Here is a 23,158-nt window from a genome sequence, read left to right on the forward strand (position 1 = left end):
TTTATAATTACGTCCTTTTATACCTCTGTAGACAAAAGATTTTGAACACTATGAATAGTTCCACTTTAGTGTATTTTCACAGATACTGGCTATATGTAAAACAAGGGTTAAAATTTCTTAAATAAATATGCCTCAGTTCATTTCTACTATATCCGAACTAAATTTATTCATTTTCCATATCAGAAGAACCTTTTACTTTCTTGAGAATTTAAGTTTTTCTGTCTTTTTGCTAGTGATTATATGTGTTCCAGGGAAATGGCTATTTTATGGGACTTCAAATGAGATACTGTTTCTCATTTTTTAAGTGGAAATCATGGGAAAATAATTTCTTTGTAAGCATACTAGAGTTATGGATTTAGGAAACGGAAACTTTAGGACACCTGTACAGTTGTATCACATTTTACTTTTCAAGTTTGCTTGACAGGGTCAGTGCTGCTTGCCCATTTAATAAAGCTGGACAGCATCCCAGTCAGCATCTCATCGGTCTTCGGAAAGCTGTCTACAGAACTGTAAGAGCAAACTTTCAAGCAGCAAGGCTAGCTACCCTATATATGCTGAAAAAATATCCTTTTCTGGCTATATGTGAGAATAAGCAATTTGTCCGATAGTCTTAATAGAGATACTGCAGTTGCATCCTGTAAATATGAACAGTAATTTAAAGTTGCATATTTTGAAACTAATTTCCATCATCACTTCTATTTTAAAACTGGAGCTGCATTCCAGGGGGGTGACAATCACAGACAAGAAGACAGTTCTTTTCTTGTGTGGCTTATTTTCAATAAGGGAAAAATCTTGAAATCCCTCCCTTTGCTAGTCCAGGAAAATGGAGTCAGAAGAACCTGATTTTGCTTGGTCTGATATTTTTTAAATTTCTGAACATGCCACAATTGCATCATGGCAGAGTAATAAACTGGAAGCAGGAAGTCCTTTGCTGTTTAGAGAGCTGAGGCTCTAGACTCAGATTGCCAAAGTTTACATTTTTACTTTATCAGTTTATGCCTTTGAAGCCTTCCTATGGAAGTCTAAACTTCTCTGTACCTTTCTTATCTCTAAAGTAGTGATAATAGAATAATCTTCCTCATTGTGCTTTTGTTGAGATCAAATGAGTTAATGCATGTAAAAAGCTTAGACATTGTTATGTGCTCCTGTGACTCATAGCAATCCTTTGTACAACAGCTCTGAAGCCCACCCTGTCCTGGGCCACTGTCACTGACTCCACTTACCTAACCCTATTGCCATAGTTATAGTATATCAGTCCATCTTATCTGCAGTCTTCCTTTCCTGCTCTGTTCCTTCACCCTTCGAGCATGATGTCTTTCTCCAAGGATCAGTGCCTCTTGGCCACATGTCCAAAGTATATGAGACAGAGCATTAAAATCTTAGCTTCTAAGGATAAACTTTATCTCAGTCTCTCCAAGACAGACCTATTTGTTTTCTTTTCGGTCCACGGTATGTTCAAGACTCTTCTCCAGCAACACAACTCAAAGGCATCAATTATTCTTCTATCACCCTTAGTCATTATTTAGCTCTCTGATGCATAGCAAGTAATTGCAGAGACCATAGCCTGGATCAGGAGCACCTTAGTCTCTAGACTAACATCATTGGATTTCAATACTCTGGAAAGGTCCCTGATAGCAGATTTACCTAATACAATTTGTCATTTGATTTCCTGACTACCGGTGCCAAGAGTGTTGATTGTGGAGCCGAGCAAACTGTAACTGTTAACAACCTCAGTCTCTTCTCCATCCATTATGGTGCTGCCAATTGGCCCAGTGGTGAGAATCTTTAAAGCTTTGATAGTATCTAGTATATGGTAAACACACAAAGATTATGTGATAGTAATAATCTGTCACTTACTTTCTAAATCAGGAAATAAATTATTTCTAGAAAATAAGGGTATGTAAGATCTTTATCTCAGTTAAGATTCATAGATAAGTTATGAGTGAGTGGGAGGAAGGGAACAAAAACACTACTTTGCTCTGATAAATGTAATGCTTAATATTTCTGGATTACCATCTTATTTATCATTCTGTCCTCACAGAGACCTTCTCTACAAGACTTTCTTGTCTCTGAACAGTTCTTATTGGTGGTGTTGTTGTTGTGTGCTGTTGAGTCAGAACTAACCCATAGCTGACCCTCCAGCAGGTTTTCAGAGGCAGTAAATTGCACAGGAGTGACTTATGACGTGAAGTTGTGGCATGACTGTAAGACTTACAACTTATTTCTGTGTATTCTTAGTACACTATTTTACCTCTTTAGAAATGAAAAGAAAGCATTTAATTTTAGTCGAGTACTTTTGGATTCTCCAGTACCTAAATACATACTTGCTCTGTGTCATTCACTCTTTTAGGTGCTAAGAAGAGAGTGCAAATATGTAATTTATACTTTTAAAAATTTTAGTATGGTCAATGGATAATAATCATTGAAAAACAAAATTATCTCTCAAAAATCCCTCTCTGCCTTTGAATTGATTTCTGACTCATGGTGACTCTTTATAATACACAATGTATCTTGCTTTATAGAGAATTTCAAACCACAAATGCTAACCATTTGTGCCACCTAGGGACCAATCACATTAATAATACTATAATGTAATAATACTTTAAATGCCACCCAACATAATAGGACAACTTACTTGCCCAATGAAGTTTGAGAAGGTTTTTAGGGAGCTGACACCTGAATTTACTCTCCAAAAATAACTAAGATCAAGAAAAAGAGTTGCTCAAGAGGATAAGTCTCTGTATTCCAAGTAGAAACAAGCAGAGAGAAAGAGTTATCACAGTGGCCTGTGAACTACAAGTGTAATGAATCTTCATTAAAAATAAACTCAGTGCTAGGAAGTGTGCTAATTACTGCATATTCTGAGGTAAACAAAATAGACATGGTTCCCAATTCATGACACAGTTTAGTGAGGAGTTTACAATGTAGTAAGAGGTGCCAGCCTCACAGTTCCCTATGCTGGTCTTTGTTCTAGGTACTGAAAATCCAGCAGTGAACAATGACAAACAAGATCCTTGGTTTTATTGAGCTACCTTCTACTGAGTGAGACAGTCAGTATAAAGGGGTCAGATAAAATTTTAAAATAGAAAAAACTCAGGATAATAAAGGCTAGAGAGTGATTGATGAGTTACTGTTTTTTGGATGGTAATAGTTCTTTTAAAAAGATGATATTTAAATTGGGATCTAAATGACTAAAAAATTCTGGAGGAAGTATTTCAGCTAAGTGGACTAACAGATACAATGATCTAGTGACAGGAGTGAGTTTAGCATGGCTGGACTGTAGAAAATATCCATGGCTTGAACACCGTAAGTGCTGAGAGCAAGGGAGTCTGTGAGATTCCAAGAGACTAAGTCTGTATATTCCACACATGAAATCTTAGAAATTGTAGTGGTTTGGGTTTTAAATCCAGATATTTTTTGGAAAGACTAATTAAAATATATGTTCATCTAAGCCTGATCAACAAATCCTAGTGAAACAGTGTTTAGCAGTAGGCTGCCTAACTCAGGTGTTAGTGGTTCAAACCCACCAGGCATTTCAGTGGAGGAAGATAGAGTAATGCGCTGCCTAGAGGATTTGGAAAACCCTGTGGAGCAGTTCAGTTATGTTCTTTAGGGTTGATGACAATGGATTGGATTCTGGGTAAGTCTGATCAAAGTTAAAAGACTGACAGTGTGGAAAAATATATAATGATTACAGACTTCTAATCATACATATGGAAAAAATATAGTTATTATCAGTAGATAGCAAAAACAATTCTGTGTTAGCAGCTTTGAAAATACAAGAGGAAATGGATAATTTTTAGAAGTGGTCTTCAAAGAAGAAAAACAACAACAACGAAAAAGAACGCACCTGAACAGAGATTGGGCATGTGAAAAGAAGTAATTTGAAAAATTAGACAATTGGGTTATATCTAAACAGTGGAAATGGCAGCATATTTTTTAAAAAAGGCAAGAGCAGTAACATTTTATGGCACTAATGTGGAATGACTTCTAAATTTCATATTGTGGTGTTGTTGTTATGTACCATAGCATCAGAACCAACCCATAGCTGATCCAACAGTGGGTTTTTTCGAGGCAGTTAATTGCCTGGGAGGAGATTGCCCATCTTTCTCCCATGAAGAAGCTGGTGGCCTTAAACCACCTGCCATCAGTACTGCAGTACAGCTTTTTGCCACTAGGCCAGAGCTCCCTCGTTATAGCAAAGTTTGGTTTTGTAGTTAAAAGGTGATCGTGTGTGTGTAAAGGAGACCTGGTAGCATAATGTGGTATATGTGGGGCTGCTAACTTACAGGGTCAGCCCTTCAAACCCAAAGCCACTCCAGAGGATAAAGATGAGTCAGTCTGGTCCCCTTAAGATTTATAGAGCTGGAAACCCAATGTAGGGTTGCCATGAGTCAGAATCAACTGGAAGACAGTTTTAATAAGTACATGTTCCTCTGTGGAACTTTTTAAGTTCTCACATATTAGTGTGGCAATTTGAAACACAAAGAAACCAAGATAGATAGATCTGTAGATCTGTTTCTAAGGGTCATGGCCTTGAAACTCCTAGAGAGTAGTTCTGTTGTGTATATACGGGCCCACCATGAACTGGAATCCACAGGACAGCAACTCATCACAACATCCATGTGTGTATGAGAAGAGATGTTCAAAATCTTTGTGCTTACAGGAAGGGATGTGCATGTATGTATATCCCCACATACATGCATTTATTTGGATTAGCTTTTATGTGTAGATAAAATATCCTGAAGAATATACAAGATACAGATTACAGTGATTGTCTTTGCTTTTTTAGGTAGATAATCTAAGTGGAAAATAAGTGGGAAAGGGCTAGAGATTGAAAATTATTTCTGTGCTCATTCCTTAATACTTAGGTATTTGAACCATATGAATGAATTACATATTCAAAAGCTAAATAAATTTAAAAAAGAAAAGCTAATACTACTAGGTCCAGAACATTTTATAGTTTTTTTTAAAGCTATTTTAAGGGAGTTCTGGTGGCCTACTGGCAAGAAGCTGCAACTGCAATCCCAGAGGTATAAGATTTGAAGCCACCAAGTGCTCTGCTAGAAAGGGAGGGACAGTCTCCTTCTGTACCAATCAGATCCAATTTGATGGTACACACACAAAAAATAATAATAATAAAATTTTTTAAAGCTATTTCAGACCATAGATACGGTTAGGAAGCTCCCTCCTATATAATTAATTTATGAAAATATATAACAATATATTATAAAATATAAAAACTATAGGCCAGTCTCACATATGGAGAGTGTACATATTTATGCCAGAAAACTGAGCTCATGTCAAACCTACACAGAGACCAAAAGCAATTGTCTGAACAGCACTTGGGAACAGTGCTTATTTTAAAATCGGCAAGGGTGTGCGTCAGGACTGTATCCTTTCTTCATATCTATTTAACATATATGCTAAGTAGATCATTCAAGAAGCTGGACTATGTGAAGAAAGTAGCTTCAGGAATAAATAAAGACTCATCAACAACCTGCATTATGCCAATGACACAACCTTGCTTCCAGAAAGTGAAAAATACTTAAAAGCCTTACTAAAAAGATCAAAGACTACAGCCTTCAATCTGGATTACATCTTAACATTAAGATAACAAAAATCTTCATCATGGAGTCAATAGGTAATAATAGATGAAGAACAAATTGAAGTTGTCAAGAATTTCATTTTACTTGGATCCACAATCAACACCCATAGTAGCAGCAGTCAAGAAGTTAAAAGATATGTTGTATTGTGCAAATCTGTCACAGACCTCTTGAAAGTACTAAAGAGCAAGGATATCAGATTAAAGACTAAGATGACCCTGACCTAAGCCATGGTATTATCATTTGCTTTTTATATATCAGTAAGTAGAGCAATAAATAAGAAAGAAGTGATGCCTTTGAATTGTGTTGTTGGTGAAGAGTATTGACTATCCCATGACCTGTCAAAAGAACAAACATCTGTCTTGAAATTCAGTGAGACTGCTCAGTAGAGGCAAGAATGATGGAACTTCATTTCCCATACTTTGGACATACCATTACGAGAGACCAGTCTTTGGAAAAAGACAGCATGCTGGGAAAGGTAGAGGGTCAGAGAAAGAGGGGAAGACCCCTGTCAAGATGAATTGATGCATGGACTATAATAATGAGTATATTGGAGATCGTTAAGCTGGGGCAAGCTTCTGATTTGGTGTTCATGAGTCACCATGAGTTGCCGTTAACTCAAGGGCACCTAACAGTATGTCATATATTATCAATATGACCAAATAGAAGTATGTTAGGGCTCCAAGGGTCATTCAGAATCAAGGATTTTATTAATATAATTCTCTATAAAAACAAAGGGGGGAAATCATGTTATTATCTTGAAGGATGCCCATGACTCAGAGTCAATAAAACAATAGTTTATGTTAACAACCCTATATATTAGTGCTACTTACATCAGTAGTGTGTGTATTTCTAGTATTGTCCAGATAATCATATATCCTGTAGTCTGTAAGACTTAGGAGTATTTACTATAGGATAGTAATAATCTGAGCCATGACACAGAAAATACACAGCAAAGTCTAAAAAGATAGCTATCAAAAATAAATTAGCACTTTGATATTTTGAAAGTTGAACTTTTAATTATTTAAATATAAAAGTATCTTATAAGATATCTGAAGTGTTACTTAATGAATTACTTCTTTAGTTTCTGTTTAAAAAACATCTATAGGAAAAGTTTATTAAAGATAAATAAGCATAATTTTGGACAGTTGTACTTTAATGAAAAGGCCTTGTTGATTGCCTTAACCTAACTTAACCTACCCTCTGAACTCTGAGAGTGACAATATAACCAACTACATCTGTGTGGTGCCTTTTAAGGAGCTGGGCCTTGGATTCAGTCATGAGCAGGTTTCAGAAGAGGAAGCTCATAACCTTACAGATGGCTTCAGCCTGCCTGCATTGAAGGTAGTCCATTTGTGGAAGGGAAGCGCTAAAGAAAATATAGATTTTTTTTTCTTAGTTTTTTTATTGGTTTTTTTACAGTCATTCATATGCAATGGGTTTCATTCATGTACATTTTGTTTTATACTATCATTCATATATAATTAGTGGCTATTGATCAGTGCCTTTTCTCACCTGGTCTCATCAAATCCCTATTGTGACTTGCCACTTCCTTCGCCCCTCCACCATTCATCCACTAATCTATGCTGCCCTAGTGTGTTTTTTTACCACCCTCCCATTTCTTCCACTCCCCTTCTCCCCTACCTCTTCACCTTTGAACATATACTGTTCCTTTTTAGCTAATTAGGGAGCTCTGATGGTTTAGTGGTAAGAAATTGTGCTGCCAGTGCAAAGGTATGCAATTCAAATCTACCTGCTTTGGAGGAGGACCATATGTAATCTCCTTTTGTGCAACTTCCTGCCTCTGGAAACCTGCTAAGAGGGTCAACTGTGGGTTGGTTCCAACTTGATGGCATACAATAACAAAATTAGCTAATTGCAGTAGCTGTATTGTCTTTTTGTCAAATCTTACCAAGTTGATCTTCCCTTGTCCTGATCCTTTACAGTGTTCATTTACTGTATATTCTATTTCTGCTATCCCATTGCCCCACCTCCATTCATCCTCCTTTATTCACTTAATGGTCTTATGCAATATTTTTCCTTTTTTGACTGAATTGTTTCCGTCAACATAATGTCCTGCAGAATCACCATTCTTGTGTAGTAGTTTACAAATTCATTGTTCCTTGGTGCTGCGTAATATTCCATTGTGTGACTGTACCACAATGTCTCTATCCATTCATTTGTTGATGGACATTTGTTTGCATTATATTGCTGTTGTGATGTGATAAACTTAAATGTTCATATCTCCATTTGTGTCACAGTTCTGATTTCCTTGGGGTATATGCCGAGTGTTGGAATAGTTAAGTCCTTTGGTATTTCTAGATTCATCTTACTGAGGAAATGCCACATTGCCTTCTCTAGTGGTTTACAATCCTACCAACAGTGCATGAGAGTTCCAATCTCTCCACATCTTCGCCAACATTATTATTGTTTGTTGTTGTATACTGTCAAGTCGAGCCAACCCATAGCTGACCCTCCAGCAGGTTTTGAGAAGCAGTTAACCATACAGGAGGAGATTTCCCAGACTTCCGTGGTGCAGCTGGTGGCCTCAAACCACATGCCTTTGGGCTTGTGACGCAGCTTCTTGCCACTAGGCCACCAGAGCTCCCTATTATCATGTACTGTCTTTTTAACCTGGCTGTTGCTACTGGGGTGAGATGCTGTCTCATTGTGGTTTTGATTTGCATCTCTCTGATTGCTAGTGATTGTGAACATTTGCTTATGTGTTTGTTTGCCATCTGAATATTCTCCTTAATAGAGTCTTCTCACATCTTTTACCCGTTTTGTAGTTGAATTATCAGTCTTTTTCTTGTGGAGGCACTGTTGTTGTTAGATGCCATTGAGTCAAGCAAGTATGACTCATATTGACCCTATAAACAACATACCTGAATCCTGTCCTATCCTGTGCCATCCTCTTCATTTCTGATATACTTGAGCTCATTGCTGCAGTCAATGTGTCTATTCATCTTATTGGGAGTCTTCTCTTTCTCTGACTCTTTGCCTTTCCAAACCTGACATCCCTTTCCAAGGAATAGCCTCTCCTGGCAACATGTCCAAATTATGAGAGACGACGCTTCGCCATTGTTGCCTCCAAGGAGAACTCTGGGAGGTAATGTAGTGTTCTGTAAATTTTAGTTTTGAGCCCTTTATTTGAAATGTTGTTGCCAAATATTTTTTCTCAGTCTGTGGGATTACTTTTCACCTTCTTGGAAAAACTTTTTATGTACCCAGTGATTTGAGTCTCAGAAGATCCCATTCATTAAGGTTATCCTCTTCTGGTTGTACACCATTAACTATGTTTGCTAGCCTATTCATGTCATAGACAAGGGCTTCTAAATTTTTTCTCATTTTTTCTTTAATCTTTATAGTTTTTGGTTTATCTTTAGGTCTCTGAATGGAGATAGCTCTGGATCCTGCTTCATTTTCTGCAGGTAGATAGATGTCTGATTTTGCCAGCAGCATTTGTTAAAGACGCTGTTATTTCCCTATTTAATGGACTTCATTTCCTTGTCAATTAGCCACCATAGGTGGGTTTTCTGAGTTCTAAATTCTATTGTAATGGTCTGTATGTGTCCTTATTGTTGTACCGATACCATACTGTTTTGATTATGATTGTGTAGTAAGTTTTGAGGTCAAGGAGTATGATGCCTCCTACCTGATTTTTGTTTTTTAAAAAGAGTTTTGCTTATTTGGGTGTCTCTTTCCTTTCCAAGTGAAATTGAAGATTGCCTTTTCTTTATCTTGGAATAATGAGGGTTGGTGTCTATTTTAAGATTACATTGACACAATAGATTGCTTTTGGTCTTCTTGTCATTTTCATAATACTGAGTCTTCTTTTCCATGAACAGACAATATTTTTCTCCTTAATTAGGTTTCTTATTGTTTCTTGCAGTAGTGTTTTGTCAGTTTTCCTTTCGTAATCTTCTTAGGTCATTTGTGCCTCAGATTAAATTTATTCCTAAGTATTTCATCTTCATGTTGGCTATTGTAAATGGTATTGCTTTTCTTAATTCCTTATCAGTATTTTTCTTTGTTGATATAGAGAAGTCCATCTGATTATTGTATTTTGATCTTGCATACTGCCAGTCTGCTGGATTTGTCTGCCTTGTCTAAGGGGTTTTTTGTTGAGTCTTTAAGGCTTTCTTTAAACACACACTCTTGGCCAATTTGGATCTCTCTTATCTCCGCTTATGCAATCGCTGTAGCTAAGACATCCAACATAACAGTGAATAGAAGGTATGATAGTGGGTTTCTTTGCTTGGTCTCTGTTTGCAAGGGAGAGACTTTAGTCTCTATCCATTGAGAACGAAGTTGACTCCAGTGTGCCTGGGCATTGTTGGTCAGATGTTGCTTTTTTAATAAAATATTTCTGTATTCTGGTCATACCAGTTTGCTGTTGCTTTCAGAGAGATTAATAAGCCTAGCTTTTGCTTCTAGAAAGACTGATAAAATTGCTTTTAATAATATTCTTGTGTTGAGATATACCTATTAAGATTTTGATTATGATTTAAGGGAACATTTTGCCATGAACTAGAAATACATTCTTTTATACTAGAAACTTTTGGCCAAAATACATCCAGTCACTTAACATTGGTGGATTATTTCTGTGCTCATTTGTTAATGTCAAACTACATATTACCCTCCATTTGCCCTACATATATCTACTCAATCCTTTTTTTTTAAAAGACAAGAATAAGTAACATTAGCTATTATTTTTAACTTTCTTGTAAAATACATAATATCTGCAATACTAGAAATAGCTCTTGCCATCACCAACTGATTGCGGCATGTATCAAACTCTTAATACCAGTGTTCCCACCTAAGCTGCTATTTTCTTTCTTCCATTACTGTAGTTATCTCGTGACTGACTTCTGTTGATTGTGTTCTTATCCACTCTATTTCAAATTATTCTTTTCAAATGTAAATCATAGCAGGTCGTCCTCCTTCTACAAGGTCTTTCTCCATCACCCTGTCACCTACATTTCTTTTTCTCTCATTATTTTCTCTTATTCTTTATTATACGACATTGGTGTTATTGTTTTGTACCTTAGAGTCAGAACCAACCCATAGCTGACCCTCCAGCAGGTTTTCAGAGGTGGTTAATCGCATGGGATGAGATTGCCCACCCTTCTCCCATGGAGCAGCTGGTGGCATCAAACCTGATGCCTTTGGGATTGCAGTGCAGCTTCTTGCCATCTGACCACCACATAAACCTACTTTTATATTTTCTCTTTCTCCAATTCAAATAGTACCAAGAGGATGAAAATTTAATCTGTTTCATTGCCATGCATCAGTACCTAGAACAGTCTGTCACAAAGTAGGTCCTCATTAAATCTTTGTTGAATTAACAAATTTCTTCCTTTAATATCATTAAAGAAAATTGTTTAAATATTCAAAGGTAACCATCCTAAATGTCTAGGAACATCTTTTCCTAGATCCATCAATGAACTGTTTTTTTGAACTGATGATACTACTCTCTTCTTTTTGCCTATGTATAAAATTGTCTTAATAATGTATATTTTGCAGTGGTGTTTTAGATGCCGTCAAGTATTACTTACAGCAACCTTTTGAACAACCAATGTGAACACTGTCCTACCCTATGTCATCCTCAATCTCTGATACACTCAAGCCCATTGCTGCAGTCCCCATGTCAACCTACCTGGTTAAGGGTTTTCATTTCTTTTACTGCCCCTCCACCTTCCCAAGCATGATGTCCTTATCCAAGAAATAATCTTTCCTAACAACTTGCCCAAAATATGTGAGATTCTGAAGCTTCATCATCATTACCTCCAAGAGCACTTTAACTGCATCTTCTCCAAGACATATCTGTTTGTTCTTTTCACAGTCCATGGGCTAGTCACTATTCTTCACCACCACAGTTCAAAGGTTTCAGTTCTTTTTCTGTCATCTTTATTCATTGTCCAACTCTCAGTTGCATAGCAAGTAATTAAAAGGCCATGGCCTTAATCAGGCACATTTTAGTCCTACAGTGGATATGTCTATTCCACTAACACTTTCTGTACAGAATTTTATTAAACTATAAACTGATGTCTACTCAGTATTTAAAAAAAAAATAATAATAACCAATCTATGCCAGGAAGTGTGAGGATGGCACAGGACAGGAAAGACAGGATTCAAATCTGTTGTTCATAGGGTCACTGTGGGCTGTACTTGATGACATCTAACAACAATAACAATAAACTAGTGTTACCTGTACATTAAGATTGAATGCTCTCATATGCCATGACTCTATATTTGATATAACATTCTTTGCTGATGTTCTAGTATAGGGGGTTTAAGCTATTTTATACCATTAGTTCAGGGTTAGGTATATGAATTACTTAACGTAAAGTGAAAGAATTAAACCAGAAATTAAAGTTAAACCTATTTGTAGTTTATTTTGAATGCTAACCAATATGTGTTATTCCTTTTTTAGGTTCTTTTCCAACTCTGGGTGGCACAGAGTTCAGAGTTCTTCCGACGGTTAGCCCTGTTACTTTCAACAGCAAATTCACCTCCTGGGTCCTTACTTACGCCAGCACTTTTGCCTCATCGTATTTTATCTGATGTAACTCAAGGTCTACCTCATGCTCATTCTGCCTGTTTGGAAGAGCTGAAGCGCAGCTACGAGTTTTATCGTTACTTTGAAACTCAGCACCAGTCTGTGCCCCAGCGTTTATCAAAAACTCAACAGAAGTCAAGAGAACTGAATAATGTTCACACAGCAGTACGCAGCTTGCAACTCCATTTGAAAGCATTACTGAATGAGTAAGTTTAGAACCTATAAAAGGAAATGTCCCAGTGGTTAGCAAGCTTCATTCTTGGACCACTGTGGTTGTTGGCTTGCATCCTAGCTAGAAAAAAGGAACAAACTGAAGCATGCAGTATGAAGGATGGTTTATAGCCACAAATGTAGCAAAGAAACAATTATTTATAAGTATTATAATTTGGGGGAGCCATTTATAGTTTTGCTTTTTCTAATTTCTACATTTTTAGGACAAAAGCATATGATTTTCTTTCTGTTTGTGAGCTAAAATGCACAAGGTTACAAAGAATTACCTTCTTTCCCAACAACTCTTATTATTGAATATTTGCATAATATTGTATAATTAAAATTGTTTTACTAATATTAATATCAGATTGTTGCTAAAAGGGCAGAGGTCAATGATGTCTCAAATGTTTGGTCTCTCGTACCACTCCGAATCTTCCAATATTCTCAGTTCTCCGTCTGTTCAGTTCCCCCACTCTCATCTATGTCTTTTGGTTTCTGTGGTTCTCTGGAGGTCTCACAGAGACTCAAATCCCATCAAGAAAATTATTCACGTAACTGTCATGATGTAGGCTGCTGTTAAAGAGATCAATGAGCCAGGAACCTGCAGACTGTCATTTGTGGTGCAGCTGGGTTCTGTGTCCCAAAGGAGCTCAGGAATTGAGCTACCATGAGCTTATGTAGGCCACTGATAAGGGAGCTCTGGTGGCTTTAGTGGGTGAAGACTGTACTTCGAGTTCACATGTGTGTGGTTCAGATCTATCAGTTTCTCCATGGCTGTCAACTCCCATGAGATTTGTTATTATTATTGTTGTTAGGTGCAGTTGAGGCGGACACATAAGAGCCCATTGCGGCAGTCACCATGTCAGTCTACCTGGTTGAGGGTCTTCCTCTCCTTCACTGACCCTTTACCCTTGGTTCTGACTCAAGAATACATAGCAGGAGTGTGGTAGGGCTTGTAGGTTTGGATTTACTGGATTTGGTTAACAAGCAGCTGTGGGCTGGTTTGAATCTATCAGGACCTGGTAGGTGGGCTTTTGTATTTAAAAGTCAGTTGGGCCCTGACTAAGTCTCTAGTTTGGAGGCTCATGTGTGAAGTAGTTGGATTCTGGTGGGTAGATTCTCTTGTTTTAGTTGAAAGTCATGGTTCTTTATTTCATTCACAATAGTGTGTGAGCTGATTTGATTATTGATTTTAGCTAACAATCAGCTGAGGGCTGGAAGCTCTTGTTTAAGTCATTCAGGACCTGGCGGGTGGGTGGGCCTTTGTGTTTAAAAGTCATTTGGGCCCTCAGGCCCAATCAGTGGTACAGCACTGATCTGTCAATTTGCTTTACTGAGGTAACTTGGAGTTGCTGTAATACTGAGCACTGTGCCACTGATGTGTCAAATGCCATAATCATTACACATAGTGGACAGTATTTGGTGGAGCTCCCAAATTAAGACAGACCCTGAAGCAGGATTGGCATCCTGTTCCTAAACAACATGCCTTTGGATACTCTATATACATTAGAGAAATGATGATAGTTATAGAACAGGGTTCAAATCTTTTGTTACTAGGTTTGCTATGAGTTGTGCTCAACTCAGTGGCACTTAATAACAAACAATAGCATCTTATCTCTTTAACACAAATACATAACTATTTCATCACAAAATGGCCTCTAGTCAGTAGGATTTGTATCCCATCCTAATCTTATCTCTTTAACACAACAAATACTTCATCACAAAAAAGACCTCTGGTAAGGTAGGACTTGTTGCTATGTGTTGTCAAGTCTACTCATAGTGACCCTGTAAACAATTCTGAACCTTTCCACATCCTGAGCCAATCTCACCATCTCTGACACACCCAATCCCATCACCATAGTTACTATGTCAATCCTTCTTATCCATGGTCTTCCTCTCTGTGCTGACTTTCCTCCCTTCCAAGCATGATGTCGTTCTCCAAGGACTGAACCTTCCTTACAACGTGCCCAAAATATGTAAGATGGTGCTTCAAAAGCCTTACCTCAAAGGAGCAAACTGGTTTCACCCACTCCAGGACAGACTTTGTTCTGTTTTCAGTCCATGGTATATTCATTACTCTTTTCCAGCACCACAACTCAAAGGTATCTATTCTACTTCTGTCATCCTTACTCATTGTCCAGATTTCAGATGTATAGCAAGTAATTGAAAAGACCATGCCCTAGATAAGGCACACCTCAGTCTCTGGACTGACATCATTACTCTGGTGGGGGCTTGACATCATATTTTCCCAGTGCAACTTAACTTTTTGATTTATTGGCTTCTGTTGCCAACTGTTGATTGTGGATCTCAGCAATCCTCATCTTATCTCCTTGTTACAATAAATACTTTATCACAAAATGGGAGAGTATGGATGGAAGGGTCACATTAATTCATTGTACCACTGATTTTATGTGCCATCAAGTCGGAACTAACTCATAGCTGACCTTCCAGTGCATTTTCATTAGTAGTAAATGACACAGGAGAAGATTGTCCACCTTGTCTGATGGAGCAGCTGGTGAATTTGACCCATGTGCCTTTGGGTTGGCAGCACAACTCCATACCACTAAGTTACAGAGCTCCCTGTATAGTCTGTAGAATATTTTATTAGGAATTATGATTAAAAGGAGGGAGGAAATGGAGAACAGAACTTCACATTCTTAATAGATTCTAGGCTTCTTAGAGTGAATAGGACTAAGTGAACCTCCAGAAATAATTGCCTGGAGACAGTCTTCAAATTAATGCTTCGTAAACTTCAGTCTGCTAATAGTGCTTCAGACACTTTAACCTGCTACTGACAATTTGCATTTCCACCTTGTTGTTGTGTGCCGTCGCTTGTGACGTACATAGTGATCTTATGTATGATAGCTCTGTATTCTATCTTGAGCAAATCTCATCGTCTCTAACACACCTACTCCCATTATCCCAGTTACTGAGAAAATCCATCTCATCAAGGGTCTTCCTGTGCTGTCCCTCCAGCCTTCCAAGCATGATGTCCTTCTCTAAAGACTGATATTTCCTGGCAACACGTACAAAGTATATGAGACGTGGCTTCAAAATCCTTGCCTTTAAGAAGTAACTTGGTTTCACCCTCTCCAGGACAGACCTATTTGTTCTCTTGGTAGTCCGTGGTATGTTCCAAACTCTTCTCCAGCACTGCAACTCAAAGGCATCAGTTCTTTTTTCCTCTTTGGTCATTGTCCAGCTCTCTGATGCATAACACAGCCATTCATAATTGTGTCATCCATTGCCTGGTGACATCATTGCTTTTCAGCACTCTGGGAAGATCTCTGACAACAGATTTTCACAATGCAATTAGTTTTTTATATCTTGACTGCTGGTGCCTAGAGTGTTGATTATGGAGCCAAACAAGCAAAAATTATTAACAATCTCAATCTCTTCTCCATCTAATCATGATGCTTTCCATTGGCCCAGTGGTGAGAATCTTCATTTTCTTAATGTTGAGCTTCAATCCATATTGCAGACAATATATAGTTCTTAACCCTTTGCAGCAGATGCTTTAGACTCTCATCAGTTTCAGCAAATAAAGTTGTGACATCTGCATAACGCATGTTGTTGATGAGTATTCCTCCAATTTTAATGCCACATTCCTCCTCAAAGTCCAGTCTCCCAAATGATGTGTTCCGCATACAGATTGAAAAGGTATGGAAAAAGGACACATTCCAGACACTCTCCTTTTCTGATCTTGAACCATGCTGTGTTTCCTTGCTCCGTTCTGATGACTGCCTCCTGGTCCAAGTATAGGTCTTACATGAGCATGACTGTGATTGAAAATATACATAGTTATGATCCTCAGGTAATAATTAAATACATTTTTGCAGATTTGGACATTTTAGCTGTAGCACAAGATAAGCTTTATGGCCCCAATTTTATATTAAATACTAAAATGTAGGGCCATAGTTTATATTTGTTGATCTTCCATTTGGCCATTCATCATTTATTCATACTCTGACCTGTTGTTGTTGTTATGTGCCATCGAGTTGTTTGCAACTCATAGCAACCCTAAACTCGGCTTTATCCTGTGCCAATCGCATTGCCTCTGACACACCCACCCCGATTACCCCAGTCACTGAATCAATCCACCTCATAGAGGGTCTTCCCCTCCTGCGCTGTCCCTCCACCCTACCAAGCATGATGTCCCTCTCCAAAGACCTGTCTCTCCTTACAACATGTCCAAAGTATGTCAGACGAAGCCCCAGAATCCTTGCCTCCAAGGAGTAGCCTGGTTTAACCCTCTCTAGGATGAATCTGTTTGCTTTCTTGGCAGTCCATGGTACATTCAATACTCTTCTCCAGCACCACAGCTCAAATTGTACCTAGGGTTTTCAGAGGCCTGCTATTTCAGAAGTGAATGGCCAATTCTTCTTCCTAGTCTGTCTTAATCTGAATGTTTAGATTTAGAGGAGTATCTGACAGACAAGCAATATGTAGAGCAGTGAAAGATAAATCCCTCATTGTGGAGTGTCCCTGCCCTCAGCCCAGTGTCTTGACCCACTTATTTCCCGGCTCCACCCTCCACCAGGATACCCATTCACTTCTACCAAATCCCTTCAGAATTTATCTTCCATTGTCTGGCCCATGATCTGACCGCTTGTATCTGAAGCTTTCTTGGCTTCTGTGACTCTGAACACATCAACTGCTGAAAAAAATTTTTTATGCTGTGTCCAGTGTCTCTTGAGTTTAGTTGTACTGTCTAGGAAGGGTAGGTGATGTGTCCTATAGAACTCCTGTATAGGCCCTCGGGCCCGACCTATTTTGGCTCCACCTTGGGGCTTTGTACCTGTAGGTCTGTCAGAAGCTATTGCCGCGAGTCACCTCTCTGTTGCCTGGCCTCGACTTCTGCTGACACACCTACTCTGCCCTACTTATAAAAATTTTATTTTCTACCTTGATATGCAAAAAAAGAAAGTGCTTTTTCATAAAAATTGAATCCTGGCATACAGTGTTTGAATACAATAAGGTTCTGGTGAGGTTTTTTTTGACAGATACTCATGGAATAAAACTCACTGCCATCAAGTCATCTCCCACTCATATTGAGCTTCCGTTGTGTCTGTGAGACAGTAGATTATAATGTGAAGAGGCTGCCCTCTTCTTCTTGAGGACCTGCTAACCTCATGTTAGCAGTACACTCTCTCTATGGACTGTGCCACCAGAACTCCCTTCACAGAGCAAGACCATACAGAATGAATGATTGAGTTATGCTTTGTTGGCAACCCACAAGATGGATGTGAAGAATGGGCAGAGGAATTTAATAATCTAATACAATTAGAAAAGATGTACTTGACCCTGGATAGCAAGCAAGAAGAAGGAGGGACAGGGCATCAGTCAATCCTATTTGGTAAGATACTCCATTGTTGGTGAGTAAACCAGGAAGCTAGTTTATTGGAATGAGTTAAGATACAATATGTGAGGATTGTATGTTAAAATCAGAAAAACATTTTTATTCATCAGTTAAAATGTACGATTAATATAAAAGTTGAACATAGGAAAGATTAACAAAATGAGAAAGGGACATCCTGGTGTTCTCTAGCTGCTCTTCTAAGAAAGCAGATGAATACTAGCTAGCCTGATTTTCAGTCTTGTTTCCCACAGGAATATGGAGGATAAGGTAGTCCCTATCTGTTGTGTGCCAGTGAGTGGGTGCTTAAAGTAGGATGATCATCAGAGGAAAACAAGATTCTGCAAATAGGTTACATTAAGCAGAGTTAGAGTGTCTAAGGTATTAGGGATTTGGTTTTTAAAATTGTTCTTAAGTTTACAAAGCAAAATGTGTTTTTCATTCAACCATTCAAACACATTTTGTTTAAATTACAATACTCACCATGTAATGGCACCTTTCCCATTTCCTCCCTATAATCTCATTTCCATGAATCCTTTTTATCTTCTAGCTTACCCTTTCCTGTCTTCTGGTCTTTATCTTTGGGCACATGCTGCTCTTTGGACCTTCTTTGGTTAAATATTCTAAGATGTAAGTGCTTACCTGTTGTTATTGTTCATCTTATGCTGTGTGTGTTTGTTTGGCTACGACTTGAGCCAAAAGATGTTTTGTTCCAAGTTTGAAATGTGACTTCTTGTTGATTGTCATCAGTTTGACTCTATGAACAAAACACCTAAAGCCTTTCCATAGCTATCATTGCTTCTCCAAGTTCATAGAGTTTTCAGAGGTATGTGGTTTAGGAAGTAGATGCCACTCCTGCTTTCCAACCTGTTTTACAACTGGGAGCTTCACCAAACACTGTCCACAATGGGAAAGCATTCTGGTATTTGACACCCACATGGCACAAGATTCAGCATCATAGCAAACCCAGGTTACCTCATATAGCACATCAACAAAGAGTGATGTACAAAGTGGAAGAATGTTCCTCCAAATATAACAACACTAGTCGCATTTAGCAGTGGTTAAGTGTTGTCAAGTCGAATATGACTCAGAGTAAGCTTTGCACAAAAGTCCAGAACTCTGTTCTATGATTAATATCATTTCAGTACATTTATAAGACTTTATAGAGTTTCCTGAGGCATCTAGTTTAGAAAGTGGATGCCACTCTTGCTTCCCAAAATTAATCAGTCTGGAAGCTCATCAAACCGTTGTACATAACGGGTAACCATTATGGTATTTTAAATATGATAAGGGCAATGAATTTAGGGGTTCCATCAATCTCTGTTGAATAAGTCAGTCTTAACTTTTATTTGTAGTTTTACATTTTATTGTATATTTTCCCCTACTTGATCCAGGATTTCCTGTGATCCCTTTTAGATTGTCCACAGTGGTAGCCAGATGCCATCTTCTATTCCTTTTGGTCTCAGAATCATGGACATTGGTGTTCTTGTGGCCTGTTAGTCCTTTGGACTAATTGTTTCTGCTCATCCTTGCTTTTCTTCCTTATTCTTTGTTTCAGACAGGGACAGACCAATATCTGCAGCTTACTAAGATGGCTACTTGCAAGCTTTTAAGACTCCTGTTGCTACTCACCAAAGTATTCTTAACAGTACAATCTATATAAGGCAGATCATAGTAAATTAGAATGAGGAAGAGATGGCTTAGGAAAGGAAGAAGGCTCCACTTGATGGATGTTAAAATGAAAAGGAAAGGGGTTTTAGGCAGGAATTGTAGTTTGTGCATAAGAAGTATTTTTCTTACTAAGGAATAAAATATTCTGTCTATGCCGTTATATGTCACCTTTGTAAATATTCTACCAGTCATAAACTGGCATAGCCACAACTTTTAAAAGCATTACCTAAACATTGTTTTCCTTTCATATATTAAAACAGTATTTTTCTGTTTTATTCTACCTCTCCCTTCTCCCTTTTGCTACTGCAACTCTCATTATTTATACAGAAATGTATTTATTATCCCTAGCCTAAATTAGTGCATGGACACTGTAACTCTTCTTTTTGCTTCCAGATTATTCACTGCAAAAAAATGATAAAGCATGTATTTGCTTTCCCTGTCAAAAATCTCTATTGATTTTGAAGTATAGTATCTTAGACCAAAGTGTATATAAAACACTTTGTAGAAAGGATTTGCTATAACCTATCATCTCATTCTTTTCTTACAGTTCACCTGAACAATAAATAACTTTTCAAATGTTCTGTCTTGAATGGCCTTACTCATCTTTTTGTATATGCTCATATTTTATCCATCTTTCTAGGCTACCCCATAAGTACCTCTTTTGTAGTCATTCCTTACTTATTCCCATTGCTCATAGTAGCTTCCACCTTCTGAATTCTCATAACATACTCTACATTGGTCTCTGGTATTATCCTTTCTTTCTTTCTTTTTTTTTTTCAATGTTCTTATACAATATTTATCCTAGGGGACTGAGTTAATTCACTTGGCATAATGCTCTCCAGTCCCTTCCAAGTTAGGTGGTAATTTACAAAATCATTGCTTTTGCGTGCTGCATGGTATTCTATCATGTGAATGTACTATAATTTCTCAATCCATTCTAATGTAGTTGGATAGTTGGGCTGTTCCCATGTTCTTGCAATGGTGAATAATGCTGTAAAAATCCTACAGGGCTTCCACAAGAAAAAGATTGATCATACAAAATGGGCAAAAGACATGGAATGAATTTTCACAGAGAAAGATAATTCAGATGGCAAAGACACACATGAAGAAATGCTCATACTCACTGGCAATTAGAGAGATATAAATCAAAAGCATAATGAGATACCATCTCACTCCAGTAGCAGAGGCAAAGTATAACAGGGCAGCAAGTAATAAATGTTGGAGAGGATATAGCGAGATGGGAACTCTCATACATTGTTGGTGGGATTGTAAAATGGTACAACCATTCTAGAAGGCAGTTTGGCATGTCCTCAAAAGGCTGAATATAGAAATTCCATATGAGCCTGCTTGAATTCATCCCAGCTTCATAGCTTGCCACCTGTGTGAATGTGGGCAAGTTTCTTAAAATTCTAGATCTGATTCCTCATCTCTAAAATGAAAATAAAATGGTAGTTAAAATTTTATTTCTGATATTGTGCTTTAAACAACCATTGTGAACTGGAAATTTTTATTCTATATTTTAGAAATTTATTTTTGTTTTTCTTTATTATTCAGGGTAATAATTCTTGAAGATGAACTTGAAAAGCTTGTTTGTACTAAAGAAACACAAGAACTAGTGTCAGAGTCTTACCAACTGCTAGAACAGAAAATGAAGTTGATTCAGCCTCATGTACAAGCAAGCAACAATTGTTGGGAAGAGGCTATTTCTCAGGTGGATAGACTACTCCGAAGAAATACAGATAAAAAAGGTACATCTCAGAGCTTTCTTTGGCATATATACATCATGCCTGTTCTGCTCTTACAAGATTTTCTTTTCCAGATAGATGGGTAGGTAGCATGATGAAACAGGCTTCACAAAATTTGCTTGTTAACTTTAAAAGACAACAGCTGAAATAATATGTATAAATTTTGACACTGAACATAAAGTCTTGCCTCTCTTAATTTTGTAAATAAAAAGTGAATATGATTTGAAAGTTCAGTGAGTCTTAAAAAGAACTTAAAGAGTAAGTTTGGATAATGTTTTTCTATTATTAAACTTTCAGAAATTTTTTCTGTTAGGACATAGTTATTGGTGACCAGAAACTGGTTTTCTTTTTTTTTTAAAAAAAAAATTTTAGTGTGTGTGTGTGTGTGTGTGTGTGTGTGTGTGTCTACCGTCAAATCAGATTTGACTGGTACAGGAGGAGATTGTTCCTTCTTTTCCAGCAAAGCATCTGGTGGATTTGAACCGCACACCTCTGGGATTGCAATGCAGCGTCTTGCCACTAGGCCACCAGAGCTCGCCGAAACTGGTTTTCTTTTAAGATAAAGTATTTACTCATGTCATTCAGAAATAATATGTAAATTATTTATTTAGTGATGCTGAATATTCATTATCAAAGGATAACATATTTTAAGTCTCAATGTTAAATCATAATGTATCATACTGCCATGTACTGCTGGGTATAAAAGTAGTCTTGAAATATTTAGCTAAACAGTTTTCATCCATTTTTTATGTTAACTTTTATATCATTTATTTCATTTTAAATGTTTTCCATATTATTGTTTTGACTTGCACTATAAAAACAATACCATGTTTATCTTCTGCATCTTTTCTATACTGTTAAAAAGTTAATCAGATTTACAGATAGATTGTCCACAGCTTTAGTTTGCTTGGCTCCACAGCCAACACTCTTGGCATCAGTAGCCAGGAAATCAAAAGGTGTATTGCCATGGGAAAGTCTGCTGTTAGGGACCTCTCCAAAGTACTGAAGAGCAATGGTGTCTCTTTGGAGACTAAGGTGTGTGTGATACAGGCCATGGTCTTTGCTATCACTTCTTATACATCAGAAAGTCGGACAATGACTAAGGAGGATAGAAAGAGAATGGATGCCTTTGAGCTGTGGTGCTGGAGAAGAGTATTGAGCGTACCATGGACTGCTAGGAAAACAAACATTCATCCTGGAAAGGGTTAAACTGGGTGTCTCCTTGGAGGCAAGGATTCTGAGGCTCCGTCTAACATACTTTGGACATGTGGTAAGAAGAGATCAGTCCTTGGAGAAGGACATCATTCTTGGGAGGGTAGAGGGCAGGCACAGGAGGGGAAGGCCCTCTATGAGGTGGATTGATTCAGTGACTGGGGTAATTGGGATGGGAGTGTCAGAGACAGTGCGATTGGCACAGGACAGAACAGAGTTTAGGGCTGTTGTACATAGGGTCGCTATGAGTCACAAGCAACTCGACGACACATCATAACAACAACAACAGATAGAAATTGTGTTATGGACAAAGATTACCTACCTGTTAGTCACTGTTTTACTTCTAGTAGAGCAATAATATTTTGTCTGACTTTTTAAATAAGTTCTTCAATGTTGTTGTTGTTTTGTGCTATTGAGTTGCCTGCGACTCATAGTGACCCTGTGTACAATGGCTCTGAAGCCTGCCTTATCCTGAGCCAGTTTCACAGACTCCAACATACCTACTCCCATTTCCCCAGTTACTGTGTCAATCTATCTCTTCCGGGGTCTTCCTCTCCTGAGCTGTTCCTCCACCCTTCCATGCCTTATGTCCTTTTCCAAGGACCATTCCCTCCTGGCCACATGCCCAGAGCATGTGAGGTAGAGCTTAAAAATCCTAGCCTCCAAGGAGAAACTTGATTTTACCTTCTCTTGGCGATCATGGTATGTTTAATATTCTTCTCCAGCACTACAACTCAAAGGCATCTATTCTTCTTCTGTCATCCTTAGTCATTGTCCAGCTCTCTGATACATAGCA

The 23,158-nt window shown here is 37.9% G+C and overlaps 1 protein-coding gene across 1 annotated transcript in view; it reads left to right on the plus strand.

Moving 5' to 3' along the window:
* The window catches only part of VEZT (vezatin, adherens junctions transmembrane protein), a 133,532-nt gene that overhangs the window by 92,947 nt on the left and 17,427 nt on the right, over nt 1-23,158 (plus strand). Inside the window, exons 6-9 of the mRNA XM_006888488.1 lie at nt 425-562; nt 6,803-6,950; nt 12,043-12,374; nt 20,960-21,153. Of these exons, the coding sequence (XP_006888550.1) occupies nt 425-562; nt 6,803-6,950; nt 12,043-12,374; nt 20,960-21,153 (812 nt within the window). The remainder of the gene's footprint in view (nt 1-424; nt 563-6,802; nt 6,951-12,042; nt 12,375-20,959; nt 21,154-23,158) is intronic.

Source organism: Elephantulus edwardii, unplaced genomic scaffold (assembly GCF_000299155.1).
Source record: "Elephantulus edwardii isolate Elephantulus edwardi_28Jun2011 unplaced genomic scaffold, EleEdw1.0 scaffold00068, whole genome shotgun sequence".
Classification (NCBI taxonomy): domain Eukaryota; kingdom Metazoa; phylum Chordata; class Mammalia; order Macroscelidea; family Macroscelididae; genus Elephantulus; species Elephantulus edwardii.